This window comes from Suncus etruscus, chromosome 11 (genome assembly GCF_024139225.1).
Source record: "Suncus etruscus isolate mSunEtr1 chromosome 11, mSunEtr1.pri.cur, whole genome shotgun sequence".
NCBI lineage: Eukaryota > Metazoa > Chordata > Mammalia > Eulipotyphla > Soricidae > Suncus > Suncus etruscus.
In genome coordinates, this window is record NC_064858.1 from 54936855 (window position 1) to 54952997 (window position 16143).

Sequence of the window (16143 nt, forward strand, 5' to 3'; positions counted from 1 at the left end):
AATCCTTGCCCTGCAAAAGCCTCACCAGTGGTACCCACCAACTATAATCACCACTTTGATAATGGTTTAATTTCATTGCTTAACCACAGATATCTGCAGAGATAACTGGTCAACCAAAACTCCAGGTATGCTGTTATTTGGACAGAGATCACCTGGACTTTAGTTGGAGTTAATATGGTTCCTCTTCACCTGCCTTCTCATACTTCTGGAAGGCGTGGCAGCCAAAACCCTATCACATCATTGCTGCATATCAGCCACGAGCATGAAATTCCTCAAACACATGACATATATATGACCCTGCAACAGTTCCAAATTTTTCTTTATTTCCTCTTTCCTTTTTTTCTTTTTTCCTTTTTTTTCTTTTTGGTTTTTGGGTCACACCTGGCAACGCTCAGAGATTGCTCCTGACTCTACCATCAGAAATCACCCCTGGTAGGCTCAGGGGACCATATGAGATGCTGGGATTCAAATCACCGTCCTTCTGCATGCAAGGCAAACACCCTACCTCCATGCTATCTCTCTGGCCCCCTGTTCCAAATTTTTAATACTGTCACACCAGTAAGAACATACCAAATTAGATGTCAATGTGGCATAAATATGACCTAATATTAAGAAACAAAACAAATAACAGAAATAACTAGCAACAAATAAATTAGTAAACTGACAATGACTTAATCAACTCATTGCAAGATAAAATAATTTTCACAATTTTTCTTTTACTGTATGTTTTTTAATAGTAACTTCATTACCAATTACCTATAAAAAGTTCATTAGGACTATTTACTTTACATTGACAGTGTACTTGCTTTCACTAACTGAAACCAATCTTAAAAGAATTTCATTTTTTTTTCTTTCAATTTCTTGAAAGGTGAAGAATTACAAATGGAGTCAGTGTTAACTTTTTAACAGCCATTATGCATCATAAGAAGTGAGTTTAGCCCCAGAAATCTCCTGGAAACTAATTTTTAAAACTGTTTATTTAGTATATCCATCATTTCAGATTTTACTATATTTTAGGGTTTATATATAATTTGGTATAAATCGTAGACTATCTTGGGGTGTGTGAGAATCCTAAAAGAAATTCTCATGTAAATTAATATTAATTGCTCTTTGTTTTGTGTCATTATGACAAATAAAATTTCCATCAAAATGTTCTACTTTCAGATAAGGAAGGGAAAATAAGTAAGGAAAGAAATTCTTTATGTCCCAATTCTAATGTTTCTGCTCCTTGGCTTTAGCATATTTTAGCTTCTTGTCTACCAAAGAAAGTACTAAACTCATATAGGGTGGCACCACTTATGTTTTACTGGTTAGCTATAGAGATGCTTCATATTATTCCTCTTAGCCCTAAACTGGTTGCCTTATATCTCTCCTCCCAGGTCTAGGTTGGTTTGAGTATGTTGAAATATTTAGGTCACACTGTCCAATTTGATATATATTATCTGTTAATTTTGATACAGATTTTAAAGTTTCAAAACATTTTTGAAAAATGTTGTATGTTGATGAATGAATTGCACTTGAAGGGATCAATAGTAAAAGAACATTTCCAAGTCTAAATTCTTTACTACCACAATTTCATTAGATCATCAACTTTAATATCTAAAAATATAAAAATTATTTGTATATTAAAAACATTGTAACAACAATCTGATGAAAATAATACAGCTTATATTGCAAACATATAGTTAGTGAACAACATAATTCACTTTCTATGAAGAGTCCTCTTAATCTCTAGTTCATGAAGGATTTAATTTTAAGTATCCAAAAAGCATGGTTATATAAAATAAAATGCTTTACCTGTATGGCCAAGTTCATCTTTCTTGACTTCTGTGATTTCTGTAGAAGAGGTGGGTGGGCTGACAGGAGGGCTGGAAGGAAAGCTTATATATCCTGGAGATGTACTGATTTCAAAATATTCTTGGTTGTGATTCATTCGATGAAAATCCAAAGAAGATACAATAGATGTTCGTTGTTTAGGCTAAAAAAAATGCACATGAACAAAATATTAATACAACAATATTATCATTAACCCAATTCTCCCATAATTTACATACATATATATATATATATATATATATATATATATATATATATATATATATATATATTGGTTTTTGGGCCACACCCGGCATTGCTCAGGGGTTATTCCTGGCTGTCTGCTCAGAAATAGCTCCTGGCAGGCACGGGGAACCATATGGGACACCGGGATTCGAACCAACCACCTTTGGTCCTGGATTGTCTGCTTGCAAGGCAAACACCGCTGTGCTATCTCTCCGGGCCCAATATTTTCATATGTAAAAGCAAACGAGCTTTTATACTGAAAAATATGGTGGCTCTTTAAAAAAATTAAGCTCTTGATGACTTATTAATTTAAGATTATTTAATAAAATATTATTGCATAGTTAGTATATTGTTATACAGGAAAATTTAAGCCAATTATGACATGTCAAGTCAATAAAAGAATTCAATTTATCACCAACAAAACAGTGTATTCATAGTATAAAAGATTAAAGTTCAGTGCCAGGTTGGTTTCTCATAAAATGTCTGTCCTTGGAGCTACTGAATCTTAGCTTCACATTCAATATTCTTTGCACTAGATTATAAAAGACCAATTAAAAGTAATTGGAGCCCTTAAGTCTAATAGAAAAAGAGGTATATTCATCAAGATGGTTTTGTTTTATATGCTCTGTTTATAGGCAAAGACTCAAATTATATAATGTATATATAGGAACAATGGACCAATTACTTAATTTGGTAATGAACTCAGTCTGTATGTAAGCAATGAACCAAGTGTGTTATTTCTAATAAACTCTATAAAGATCAAACCAATGTATAAATATGATTCTTTTACTTCAATATGTTTCCTAGGTACATGTTATTAAATCCTTACTAAACACTACTCTAATTACATTAAAATATAATTTAATGCAAGCAAAACTTAAACAGACTATTTTACTGTATTGTTTCATTCTAAAATTATTGCTGAAGGGCCGGAGTGGTGGCACAAGTGGTAAGGCCTTGCCCAAGCTAGCTTAGAACGGACCGCGGTTCAATCCCTGGGTGTTTCATATGGTCCCCCAAGCCAGGAGCGATTTCTGAGCACATAGCCAGGAGAAACCTCTGAGCATCACCTGGTGTGTCCCCCCAAAAAATATTATTGCTGAGTACATATTAAATTGGAGCTGCCATTATAACCATTGTGATGGTTACAGTCAAATAAGACACTCTCCCTATTTTCCAAATGATTATACACTTAATGTGGGAGTAGAGATGGTACATGAGAGAAGAAGAAATTCAAAGAATGGGCCTGAGAGATAGCATGGAGGTGGGGCGTTTGCCTTTCATGCTGAAGGATGGTGGTTCGAATCCCGGCATCCCATATGATCCCCTGTGCCTGCCAGTGGCTATTTGTGAGCATAGAACCAGGAGTGACCCCTGAGCACTGCCGGGTGTGACCCAAAAACCAAAAAAAAAAAGAAAAGAAAAGAAAATAAATTCAAAAATTACTCATCAATACAAATAGAACAAAATTAAGACTATGTTAGTGGAGGCACGGAATATAAAGAAATTCAAAAAGTGTATCCTTACTTAGATAAGGGGAAGAAAGAGAAGAGAAAAGGAAGAAAGGAAGAAAAGGGAAAGGAAGGGAAAAGGAGGAGAGAATAGGGCATTAGTGGAGAAAGAAGAGAGGAGACAAAAGGAGAGGGGAGAGAATTGGAAGGAGAGGGGACTGAAGAGAGTGGAGTGTAGGGGAAGGGAGGAGAGGCAAGAAAAGGAAAGGGGAAGGAAGAAAGGAAAGGGAAAAGGAGTGTAAGGAAGGGAAATATTAAGAAGTTTGGACTTTAACTTTTTTTTGGTTTTGTTTTTGGTTTTTGGAAGTTTTTTTGTTTGTTTTTTGATTTTGTTTTGTTTTTCAGCCACACTCGATGCTCAGGGATTGAGCCCTGTCGATCAAGCCAGTCTATCGAGCTGCGGTCCATCCTATGATAGAGCTGCGATCTGTCCTAGGATAGAGCAGGCAAAGCAGGTGCCCTACAGCTTGCACCACTGCTCCAGCCCCAGGTCTTTAACATATTTTAAGGAAACATTGAATCATGTCCAAACATGATTGTACTTTAATTAATGCAATTTACCATTGTACACTTGTGCAGCACTATTCTTTTTAGTTTAGAAAATGTATTGGTCTGAGCCTAATAAGAGATAGGAAGACTAATTAGAAGGGTTTTAGGGATGCTACAGAATTTCAGCCAAAATCCAATGCAACTGAATTAAAAAAATGAAAATTAGGATTGAAGATAGAGCTATGTTTTAGGAAATAGTATTAAAATTTGTTTATTCATTCTTAGCATGAGATTGGTTATGATTTGTTTTGTTTTGGGGCTGCACCCAGCAGTGATGAGTGATTATACACAGCTCTGCAGTTTGGATCACTCCTAGCCAGGGTTGGGTGTTACATGTGGTGTTAGGGATATTATTCAGGTCAACTACATGAAGGACAAATGCCCACTGTAGTATTTCTCTGACCCTTGACTGGATATGATTTCAAAGAATAAGCTTTTTTAAAAAGTTGGGTTAATGTTAAATTATGAAACTATATATTGTCAAGCCTCTTTGGGCACTTCAAGAAATTCTCTGAGTCCCCAGGAAGGTGGGTGCAGGGTTCAACAAATGATGGAGACATACTCAGTTGTTGGGGTGAATTATAAGTGTGTGTGTTTATTGAATCTACAAGGGTATACTTAGACATGAATTTTACATATTAGAAAATGCCTACATTTGCTTTCCTGCAAGGTTAAAAAATTGTACTTTCTTGTTAGCAAAAAGCTTTATCAGTACATACTGTATGACCTATAAGTTTCTTCACAACAGACAATTCACAGGACTTTATTGGGGTTACAAACCTGAATGATAAGCTCCAATTAAAAGACAGAGGGGAGTTGAGTTTCTGTGGCCTCAAAAGGGCAAATTTTAACATCTCAATATTTTTTACTTCGAGGCTGGACCCTGGGTGTCGATTCTTTTATTATTTATTTATTTATTTATTTATTTATTTATTTATTTATTTATTTATTTATTTAGGTTTTTGGGCCACACCCAGTGATGCTCAGGGGTTACTCCTGGTTATGTGCTCAGAAATCACTCCTGGCTTGGGGGACCATATGGAATGTTGGGGGGGTGTGGAACCGTGGTCTATCATAGGTTAGCGCATGCAAGGCAGATGCCTTATCACTTGTGCCACTGCTCTGGCCCCTGGTTGTCAATTTTGATATATTAAAAGCTTAGCAAGTTTGCCAGGTGTTCCTATGAAGGGTTCCTTTCACCTGAGTGAACAGACTGTTTAAAGATACGGAACATATTTTAAACGACTAAGTTCACTTTTAGGATTACAAAGTTATTTTTGTTTCTCTTGATATTGATTTTCCAGGTAAACTGATATTTAATAAAGGCCATATTTGTGTGTACTAATTTTGTCACCTAGAGGTAAATGCTCAACTATATATATACTTACCAAGGCAGCAGGGAGATTATTATTAGGCCAAATAAATGTTTGCAACTATTACTAAACTTAAGAAATTCCACCCTCAGTTTTCAAGGAAGTGATCTCCCTTTGAGGTCTTTTCTCAGGCATTCACACTGGCGGAGTCCAGTGGGCCTTCTGATTTTTTTTTAATATGGAACACTTCACAAATTTGCATGTCATCTTTGCGCAGGGGCCATGCTAATCTACTCTGTATCATTCCAATTTTAGTATATGTGCTGCCAAAGCGAGCACATGGGCCTTCTTATTTTAAGTTCCCTTGAACTGTGGTGTTAGTAATACATTATATATATATATATATATATATATATATGGTATATACACATACAGATACATATCTTATAGGTATAATTTAACTATTCTTCAAGATATATACTATTAACCACACTCACCACTCAAGAACCAATATAAGCTTCTTATGAAAACATTTATATAACAAAACTCTATAAGATATATTCTTATATTGTACTGATATAGTGGTGCATATTAATGTGATATATCCCTTAATTTCTTTGAGCAAAGAATTGTGATATAACACTAATGTGGCATCAAAGAATTACCAAGATTAAGGAAGATAGACTAATGGAAATTCCAAAAGGAAGTCACAAAGCCATAGATCAATAAACATCTGAATTAATTCTTACCTCCTTCTTCAGAACTATTGGTTATTTTTGGTCAACATGGGTAAATCAAGGTTTACAACATATGACAATCATAATGTTAGATTTATTTTAAGACAACTATGACTCTAGTCCACCTACATTCAACTTATATTTGAAAGAAAATTTTGAGACATAGTTATGCCCATTTATTTATTTATTTATCTATGACTTTTCACCAGTTACGATGTCAGAATTGATAAAGTATAAGAGATATCACTTTATCCTCAGTGTTTAGCATGTTTACTAAGGTTTCTTCAGAGGAAAAGTTTTCCAACTCCTATTGTAAAGAATCATTTTAGAAATAATTTTTTTTCGTTTTTTTTTTTCAGTCTCCATAGAGACTGTTCAAAAATTGCCAATGCCGACTATATTTTAAGTCATCACAGCAGGGTATTGAAAAAAGTTTTCAATTAGCAATAATTGCGCCTGGGATAAACCTCATTGTTTACGATACTGCCACTGCGCAAAGCTGATTTTAGAAATAATTTAATGTTCAACCAAACCATTTGCACATGATCCTTTCACAGTTTTCTGTGCAGTTAGACCAGTCTGACCAATTACGCATCAGTAGAAATTGCATTTGTCCATTTTTCTCACATTCTCAAGATGGCATATTTGCTAGTCAAAAAAATATCATTTAACCTGCATTGGACTTATGGGAAGTGGAGATAACTTCTCTGGGGTAAGTCACTGAAATTTGAGGTTTATTCATTATAGCATCCAGTACTATTCACTTTGACTAGCACAAAGCTATGTGGTTAAATGATTCCCTAACGTTTATATAAGTTATTGGGAAAGTGGTTTGATTTGAACAATTATGTATGCAAATCTAGAGACAAGTTGTTGGTGCCTCAAAACACAAAAGACAAAGGCAGGATTAGAAAAATATTTCTATGAGGTGAAATTAAAGCACTGTGAGAAACGAACAAATAGATCAAATAGATATTAAAAAGAGATATGGGAGGATAAGCGTGGAATATTTACTTATACTTAGATTTTAACACTTTATTTTTTATAATAATACTTTTTATTTTGACCAAAGTGGATTACATATCTTTCACAGTAATATTTTAGGTATATATTGATATTGAATCAGGGGAATTCCTACCACCAAAGTTGTCCTCCCTCCATCCCTGTTCCCAGCATGATTCCATATCCCCCTCATTTACCCCCTGGATTGTTAGTTTAAGTGGTTCCCTCTGTGTCTAGCTTGTTGTAGATTGGGTATCCATTTTATTGTAGTTGGTTTTAGATTTGGTGTTTAAGTCTGCTCATTTTTATTACTACTTTGTGATCATACAATGTTTGGTCTTGGTACCCTCAATTATTTCCCCACCAATTTTGGAGGCAGAACAAGATGGTTCAAGTTCTGTGATTCTGTATGAAGAAAAGAAAATAATAAAATGGTGTAAAATCAAACAAGCAAAAAATGGGCGGAGTCCTTCTAGAGGCTATAAATATTAATTTGAGAGAAGAAAGGGAAAAAGGAAGAGAAACACAGCAACAACACAAAAAGAAAAATCAAACAAAAAGTTCAAAAAGCACTACAGCAATAAAGACAACCACCACACAATACCCATGGTCCTGAAATAAAGACAAAACAAAGCACAAAAAAAAATGAAAACAACAATAACAAAATCAAAAAAATATTTTGTGCTTCTTTTTTTTCTGCATAGGCACAGTAAATATTGGGGATATTAGAAAGGGAAATCCCTTGACCTAAGAGATATAGGGTTTCTCCACCCTTGAAGTATACTGTCATGGGAATAACTACAGATTCCATACATGTTCATTTGCTTTCCCTTAGGTCCTTTTGTGGTGTATGGAAAACTTCTGCTCCATCATGGATGATAAAATCACACCTCTGTATCTAGATATTTTCATATCTTCACAGGTCAAAGAATGGAGCCTATGATGAAGTCTTTCTTTATGATTCTAGAAGTTCTGTTCCATCACTGTTGTTTTAATCAGTCTTCTGCAGTTGGTGGTCTTGGTTTTTGCACTGATCCTAGGATAAAGCCTAGGATAGAGTCTTTCATTATGTTTCCAGAAGAACTGTTCAGTTGCAGTTGTCTCAGTCAGACCTCTGGAATTAGAGATCTTGGTTGTTGTGCAGATCATAGGCCAGAGCCTAGACTAGGTTTTTTTTTTATTGGTCCCAGGATACATTCTGCCCAGTCATGGTTGTCACAGTCAGTCTTCTGTAGATAGTAACCGTGGCTTTTGCACAGATCAAAGGATGACAAGTCTTCTGATTTCATCTTACCGTTAGATGGTGAGGTAAGACAACCTGCTCTTAGATCAAGTTGTTGCCATTTCCTCATTGTCAGGATATCATATCAAAACTGGCATATGTTGGTGTCAGAGCAGTATTAAGAATGTCCCAGAGGGAGTTAGGTTCCTGGATCTGTTGCAGAGAACTGTGTCATTTCTATGTCTGGGATCTAGGGTTCGGAGTTGGACAGTTGCTGTCTAATCACCTGGAGTCGAAGTTGAATCCACATGACATATGTTCAAGGTGAGAAAAAATGAACAGAAAATTCACAGAAGAATACAAGCAGATCACCAATAGGCACTTGAAAAAATACTTTGCATCACTTATTAGGTAATCTGAATTGAGACAACAATGAAATACAATCTCACACTAGTGAGAATGGCATATATAAAACATAATAGGAACAATGTATGCATGTAGGGATGTGGTGAAAAAGGAACTTCCATCCACTGCTGGTGGAAATGTTGTCTGGTTCAACCCCTATGGAAAACAGTATGGAGAGTTCTCAATAAAGTTAGAATTGAGCTGCCATATGACTCAGCATTTTCAATTTTGGGTATATAGTACCAGGATTTAAAGATAGTTAAAAGAACATATGCACAACATTATTCATAGTTACACTTAGTACAATAGTTAAGATATGAAATCAACCTAGGTTCCCAAAGATAAATGAATAGATTATGAAAATGTGTTATATACACAAAATAAAATACTATGCAGCTACAAGGATCAATGAAATCATACAATTTACTGGAACCTGGTTGTATGAAAAAGATATAATGTTGAATTAATTAAGTTAGTAAAGAAAAGATGATCTTACATACATATATAGTACAAATAGCTGTGATATATAGAATAACTGGATAAGAAAATGTAGTGCAGTAAAACAGGGAAAAAAGAACAGAAAAATGAATGAATCAAGGTGGGAAGGAAGATAAGAAAGAGAAGTAATGGAGAAAAAGAGTCAGGTCTTCAGATATATTGGTATTGTGGGAGAATGGCAAAGTAATACACCCAAAACACAGACTCTACTACATTAAAAGCATGAGAACTAAACTGCAACCACTAAACTTTGCGATGTGCTTGTTAAGGTGGTGATAGGGAATGGGGCAGGGTTTGGGGAATGATGGAATTTGGGAATATTGGTGAATATTGTAAATACACATATATACACACACGTATATATAGTTGTGTATATAGTTGTTAAAGTATTACAGCCTAAAAGTCAATTATCAATAACTTTGTAAATCACATTTATTTAATTAATTTAAAAATTATTTTAAAAATAACAATGAAACCTGGTTTAAGGATTTTAAAGTTAGGGAATGAATGAAGATATCTGGTGAAAATGACAGCACTTAGAGAAGCAAACTGTTTTAGATCTTCTACGGGAACTGAATTATTTTTCCTCCTGTGGTGGAAAGAAGCTAATTTGGATCTTTATTCTAATATAATTAAAGACCTAAACTATAACAAAAAAAAAGCTTAAAATGAGCCTGTTACACTGTCATGCCATGGACAAAGGCTGGTGTATAGTATGCAGGCTGGGAGCATCGGTGGAGGAATGTCAACCCTGGTAGTGGAATGGCCCTGACTCACTGTCACTGTATGTCTGAAATTCAACTATAAAGACTTTGTAAATCACAGTGGTTTCAATAAAATAACAAAACCTGGTAGTGAAATGGCCCTGACTCACTGTCACTGTATGTCTGAAATTCAACTATAAAGACTTTGTAAATCACAATGGTTTCAATAAAATAACAGAAACAATAGTCACGTTGTGTGATTCACTGAATAAATAGAAAACTTTTAATCTATACATATATTTAAATAAAATTTAAATGTTTTATGAGAAATGGATTATTAATTTCAAAGTAATCCTATTAAAATATTTATGAATTAAAAATAAAAATGAATAATTTTAAAATAAAATAACTGGAACTGGAATGATAATACAGTAGGCAGAGCACTTGCTTTACATGTGGCCCACCCAGGTTCAATCCTTAAGATACCGTATAGTTCCCCAGATGATATCAGCAATCCTATCTGTGATTTCTGATCACAAAGCCAGGGGTAGCACTGAGAAGCTCTGATATGGTCCCCAAAGCAATAAAGACATAGGTAAAATAAAATAAAACGCTCTGAATGACACAATGACATCCAAGTGATCAAGGTGAGGGATGGAGAGATAATACAGTAGGTAAAGTAACTTGAATTGCATGCTGCTGACCCTAGTTAAATGTCCAGCTCTCAAATACACCACAAGAGTGATCCCTAAGTGAAGAATCATGAGAAAGTTCTGAGCACAGGCCTGTTCTCTCAAAGAAGAAATAAAAAAGAAACCAATCATTTCTATGTGTCTAGTATCATGTCATTTACGAACAGTGAGAGCTTGACTTCTTCCTTTCCTATCTGGATTCCCTTGATATCTTTTTCTTGCCTAATCGCTATAGCAAGTACTTCCAGTACTATGTTAAATAGGAGTGGTGAGAGGGGGCAACCTTGTCTTGTATCGGAGTTTAGAGGGAAGGCTTTCATTTTCTCTCCATTGAGGATAATATTTGCCATTGGCTTGTGGTAGATGGCTTAACTAGATTGAGAAAGGTTCCTTTTATTCCCATCTTGCTGAGAGTTTTTTTTTTTTTTTTTTTTTTTTTGGTTTTTGGGCCACACCCGGTGACGCTCAGGGGTTACTCCTGGCTATGCACTCAGAAGTCGCTCCTGGCTTGGGGGACCATATGGGACGCCGGGGGATCGAACCGCAGTCCGTCTCCTAGGCTAGCGCAGGTAAGGCAGGCACCTTACCTTGAGCGCCACCGCCCGGCCCCTTGCTGAGAGTTTTTTCTTTATCAAGAATGAGTGTTGCACCTTATCGAATGCTTTCTCTGTGTCTATTGATATGATCATGTGATTTTTATTTTTTTCTTGTTTATATTGTGTATTATGTTAATGGATTTACAAATGTAAACCATCCTTGCATTCCTGGGATGAAACCTACTTGATCATAATGAATGATCTTCTTGATAAGGCATTGAATTCTATTTGCCAGAATTTTATTGAGGATCTTTGCAACTGTATTCATCAAGGATATTGGCCTGTAATTTTCTTTTCTGGCTGTATGTCTGTTTTTGGTATCAAGGTGATATTGGCTTCATAGAAGCTGTCTAGAAATGTTCCTGTTTTTTCAATTTCATGAAAGAGCCTGGCCAGGATTGGTAGTAGTTCCTCTTGAAAAGTTTGAAAGAATTCATTAGAGAATCCATCTGGACCTGGGCTTTTTGGGGAGACATTTGACTACTGTTTTAATTTTCTCAATAGTGAAAAAAAAGGAAAAGATAAGGCCTCCCAATTCTTACCACAAACTGTGTTCTTTACACTAACTATATAGAAAGAGGAGATACAGTAAGTGCACCCCATATACACCTCAAAACAGGCTTTTTGCCTGGTCTGTATTGTGAATTGGGGGACAGAAAAAATCTAAAAAAAAAGAAGCCAAGAGTTCAAAGTGGTGAACATCATAAAAAATAAGACAAATCCAAATCAGGTATAACTTCAGAGAATGCAATATTTTAAAATATAGTGGCTTGGTGGTGGAGGGATATCAAAGCATGTGAGTAGGTTGCCTTGTACATGCCTAAAATGGGTTCAAACCTTGGCATTCCATATGTTCTCCACATATACCATCAGTAGTGATCCCTAAAGGCAGAGCAAGTAGTAACCTCAGAGTATAACCCCCAAACACAAAAATATAAAAAAAAATTAAAAATAAATTAATAAAATGGTTCTGTCTGAGAAAAATATGTCTGCCACAGAGACAGGTAGAGGAGAGGGCAGAGGCAGGTAGGAACAGAACCTGGGGACATTGGTGGTAGGAAATGTGCACTGTGAAGTGTATTGTATACTATATATCTGAAACTTAATCATAAACAACCTTCTAATTGTGAAAAACTCAATTATATTCTGAACAACCTTGTAAACAATAGTGATTAAATAAAGTAATTTTTACAAATAAAAAAAGTTCTGTCTAACCAAGATGCAGTGCTTATTTATATGTAATGGAAACTATCAGACAAATCCAAAATGAAGGAAGTTTTATGAAATAACTAAGCTATTCTCTTCAAATATGTTGTCATTTAAGAAACTAAAATTGAGGAATTGTTATAGACTGAAAGAAATAAAAACAAGATGATCAACTGTGAACATAAGTCACAATGCCCTCAGATGTTATTAGGATATTTGGAGAAATCTATATTTCATCTGTATTAAGATGAAATGATATTATTATATCAAAGTTATTTATCTTATTGTGATGGAAGTTTTATGGTTATGGATAATTGCTATTTATAAAAAATAAGAATCAAAGAAATTTTTAATGGGCTCAATTCCTGCTGTTCATATATTTGAAGAGTTTGACTTTGGCACTATATGGTCCGTAAGCACCAGCAGAAGTGACTCCTGAGCATAGAACCATGAGTAGCCAGTGCATACCAATGGGTTTGGCCCCAAAACAAAAAGTAAAATAAATCAAAAGAAATTTCAAACTAAAGAGTGTAGTGCTTTTGAGCACCATATCAGCATCTTTATTAAAAATTAAAGCACACACATATACAAACAAACACAAATGTTTGTGTTATATTTTTAACATTGCTTTAGTATCTTTATTTTTTGAAATATAAAATAAATATTAAAACAAAACATTTCCATATAATGAGGAAATGTAGAAGTTAAAGTAGAAGCATTTGAAGATAATAGTCTTCTGGAAGTTACTTAAATGATCAAGTCAAGATAAGGTAAATTTGAAGCATTTTTGGTAGGAGCTGAGAAAATGAAAAGCCTCTGGGAGATGCTTTTTTTTAAAAATAAAATCTTTATTTAAGCACCATGATTACAAGCATGATTGTAGTTGGGTTATAGTCATAAACAAAACACCCCCCTTCACCAGTGCAACATTCCCACCACCAATGCCTCACCCCAATTGACATGGTTTGGCAAATGATTAAAAAAGGAGGGAAAAAAGAAAGATAGGCATTTAGAGCGACTGAAATTCCTGCTTTGAACAACTGAGTAGATGGTCATGTCATTAATAAAAAGAGGGATGAACAGAGTTTTGGAGTAAGATGGTGATTTTGATGTCTAGGAAGTTAATTGCAGTGTCTATATAGACACTCTAGTATATATAGACACTATATACTATATATAGTATATATAGACACTCTAGTAGAAAGACTAGAGGAAAATTTATATTGTCTTGTTGTTAGGCTGATCTTGTACTTCCTGGCCTCTATTTCTAAATAATCAGAGAATTATTTGCCTAACCAATAGTCCTATTGTTAAGTTAAATTCATACTTCCTGTGAAGCTTAGAGCAGAAGGGACTCCATTTTGTCATACCAATGTTAAGTATCCATTTAAGGCAAACAAGTCTAAATTTACATTTAAGGACTAAATTTCTATCCCACAATAATGACTTGGACTCCAAGGCCCTATAAACCACAAACCCTAGACATCTAGCTACAAAAGAGCTTGATGAAATACCCTAAAAATACCCTAGACTATAGCCAATCAAATTAAAGGTCAAGACTTCCTATGTATAGCACCATATAACCTGGCTTGTGACCCCTGCGTAGGATCACCTCCTGTGGGATGTGGCCTTGATCAGCCATTTTGTAGCTTGTTGGTTGATGGAATAAAACTTTACTTTGTTTCCATTGTGTGGTTTATCTTTCTTATTTTTTTTAATTTATTTAAACACCTTAATTACATACATGATTGTGTTTGGGTTTCAGTCATGTAAAGAACACCACCCATCACCAGTGCAACATTCCCATCACCAATGTCCCAAGTCTCCCTCCTCCCCACCCGACCCCCGCCTGTACTCTAGACAGGCTCTCCATTTTCCTCATACATTCTCGTTATTAGGACAGTTCAAAATGTAGTTATTTCCCTAACTAAACTCATCACTCTTTGTGGTGAACTTCCTGAGGTGAGCTGGAACTTCCAGCTCTTTTCTCTTTTGTGTCTGAAAATTATTATTACAAGGGTTTCTTTCATTTTTCTTAAAACCCATAGATGAGTGAGACCATTCTGCGTTTTTCTCTCTCTCTCTGACTTATTTCACTCAGCATAATAGATTCCATGTACATCCATGTATAGGAAAATTTCATGACTTCATCTCTCCTGACAGCTGCATAATATTCCATTGTGTATATGTACCACAGTTTCTTTAGCCATTCGTCTGTTGAAGGGCGTCTTGGTTGTTTCCAGAGTCTTGCAATATAGTGGTTTATCTTTCCATTCCAGACCCTAACACTTTCTTGGTATTTATTTACACAAAAAGAGATATTTCATGAGCCTAACATTCTGGGCATTATTCTCACATTATCACTATACTCTTCCCAAAATTGTTCTGCTGAAAATTATTTAGAAGAATAAACTAAGAATTTTATCTACACCATCTCTGGGCTTCACCTCTTTAGAATCAACCAGTCAGCATAGTGCACATATTCTCTGTCATTATGTGAGAAAATCTTTTTGCACAGTGCTGCCAATTAGTTGATGATTTAGGGTGCTCTAGGAAAAGTTAAAATAGCACTATTGGCCACATATTGAGTATTTTATGGCCTAATCAGATCTATTAGTAATAATGATAATGATTGTGTAATGATGATATTAATGTTTAAATTTGTTTGAGTCTATGTGCTATGGGTTCAGAATCTGGTAGAGAAAGCATGTAGTTTAGTTGTCTTCTAATATAATGTAAATACTAAAAATTAGTTATATTATTTTATTCCTCATAGTGCCTTCTATATTATTTTAAATTAATAAAATTTAAATCCATATAAAATAGAATGTTGCTAAAATATAGTGCAGGAGATAAGGTGCATGCCTTACTTACAGCTGAACTTGGTTTAATCCTGCTTTTGCAGAGTTCCCAGAGCACCACCAGGTGTGGCCCTGGAAGTTCCTCACATCTTGAAGATATCCTGGGTAATCACTGGTATTGCAGATATTAAGCATAAGCACATTCTTTGGTCCTAAGCATTGACCCACCAGTTCAGTTGGATGAAAATTACCGTAAGAGACCTCTAGGAATCCTGAACATATTTGGGAAGATTGACCCCTCTGAAACAGTGATATTAAAAAAATTTCTATGATAAAGAATATATATCTTTGTAGTGTCTTGATTTTCATCTCTCACGTGTAATACCATTGATTTAAAACTTGTTTTTAATGTAATATAACATATAGAATACCAATTTTTCCTTTTCTCATACATAAAACAGGAATCATAATTGCCCTCTCCATCTCACTGGTTGAAGGATTAAGGAGACTGTAAATATAATTCTATAACATATAAAATGAAGTGCCAAATTTATTGCTTATTTCACAAACTCCCATTCTTGACTGTGTGAATTTGTGCAGAATAAAGGAAAAAGTAAAGCATACTTGAATAGTAACAGTAACATATAAAGAAAACACATGAAATGGCCTATATCACAACCCCAAATTGTGTTTTCAACATTACTACTGTGAAAAATATTAATAGGGTTTTTTGTTTGTTTGTTTGTTTGGGCCACACCTGGCAGCGCTCAGGGGTCACTCATGGCTCTGCGCTAAGAAATGACTCCTGGTTCATAGGACTTTATAGGAATTGGGGATTTGACTCAC

The 16143-nt window shown here is 34.9% G+C and overlaps 1 protein-coding gene and 3 non-coding genes across 4 annotated transcripts in view; 1 reads left to right on the plus strand and 3 right to left on the minus strand.

Annotated features, from left to right (window-relative positions):
- ANKS1B (ankyrin repeat and sterile alpha motif domain containing 1B) overlaps positions 1 to 16143 on the minus strand; it is a 1587094-nt gene that overhangs the window by 940317 nt on the left and 630634 nt on the right. Inside the window, 1 exon segment of the mRNA XM_049782864.1 lies at positions 1798 to 1978. Coding sequence (XP_049638821.1) covers positions 1798 to 1978 — 181 coding nt within the window.
- Positions 5667 to 5773, minus strand: LOC126023579 (U6 spliceosomal RNA). Its single transcript, XR_007500693.1, has one exon. It is a non-coding gene; the product is annotated as a U6 spliceosomal RNA (small nuclear RNA).
- Positions 6531 to 6672, minus strand: LOC126023378 (U4 spliceosomal RNA). Its single transcript, XR_007500514.1, has one exon. It is a non-coding gene; the product is annotated as a U4 spliceosomal RNA (small nuclear RNA).
- LOC126023223 (small nucleolar RNA SNORA51) lies at positions 11816 to 11948 on the plus strand. The gene has a single exon (XR_007500425.1). It is a non-coding gene; the product is annotated as a small nucleolar RNA SNORA51 (small nucleolar RNA).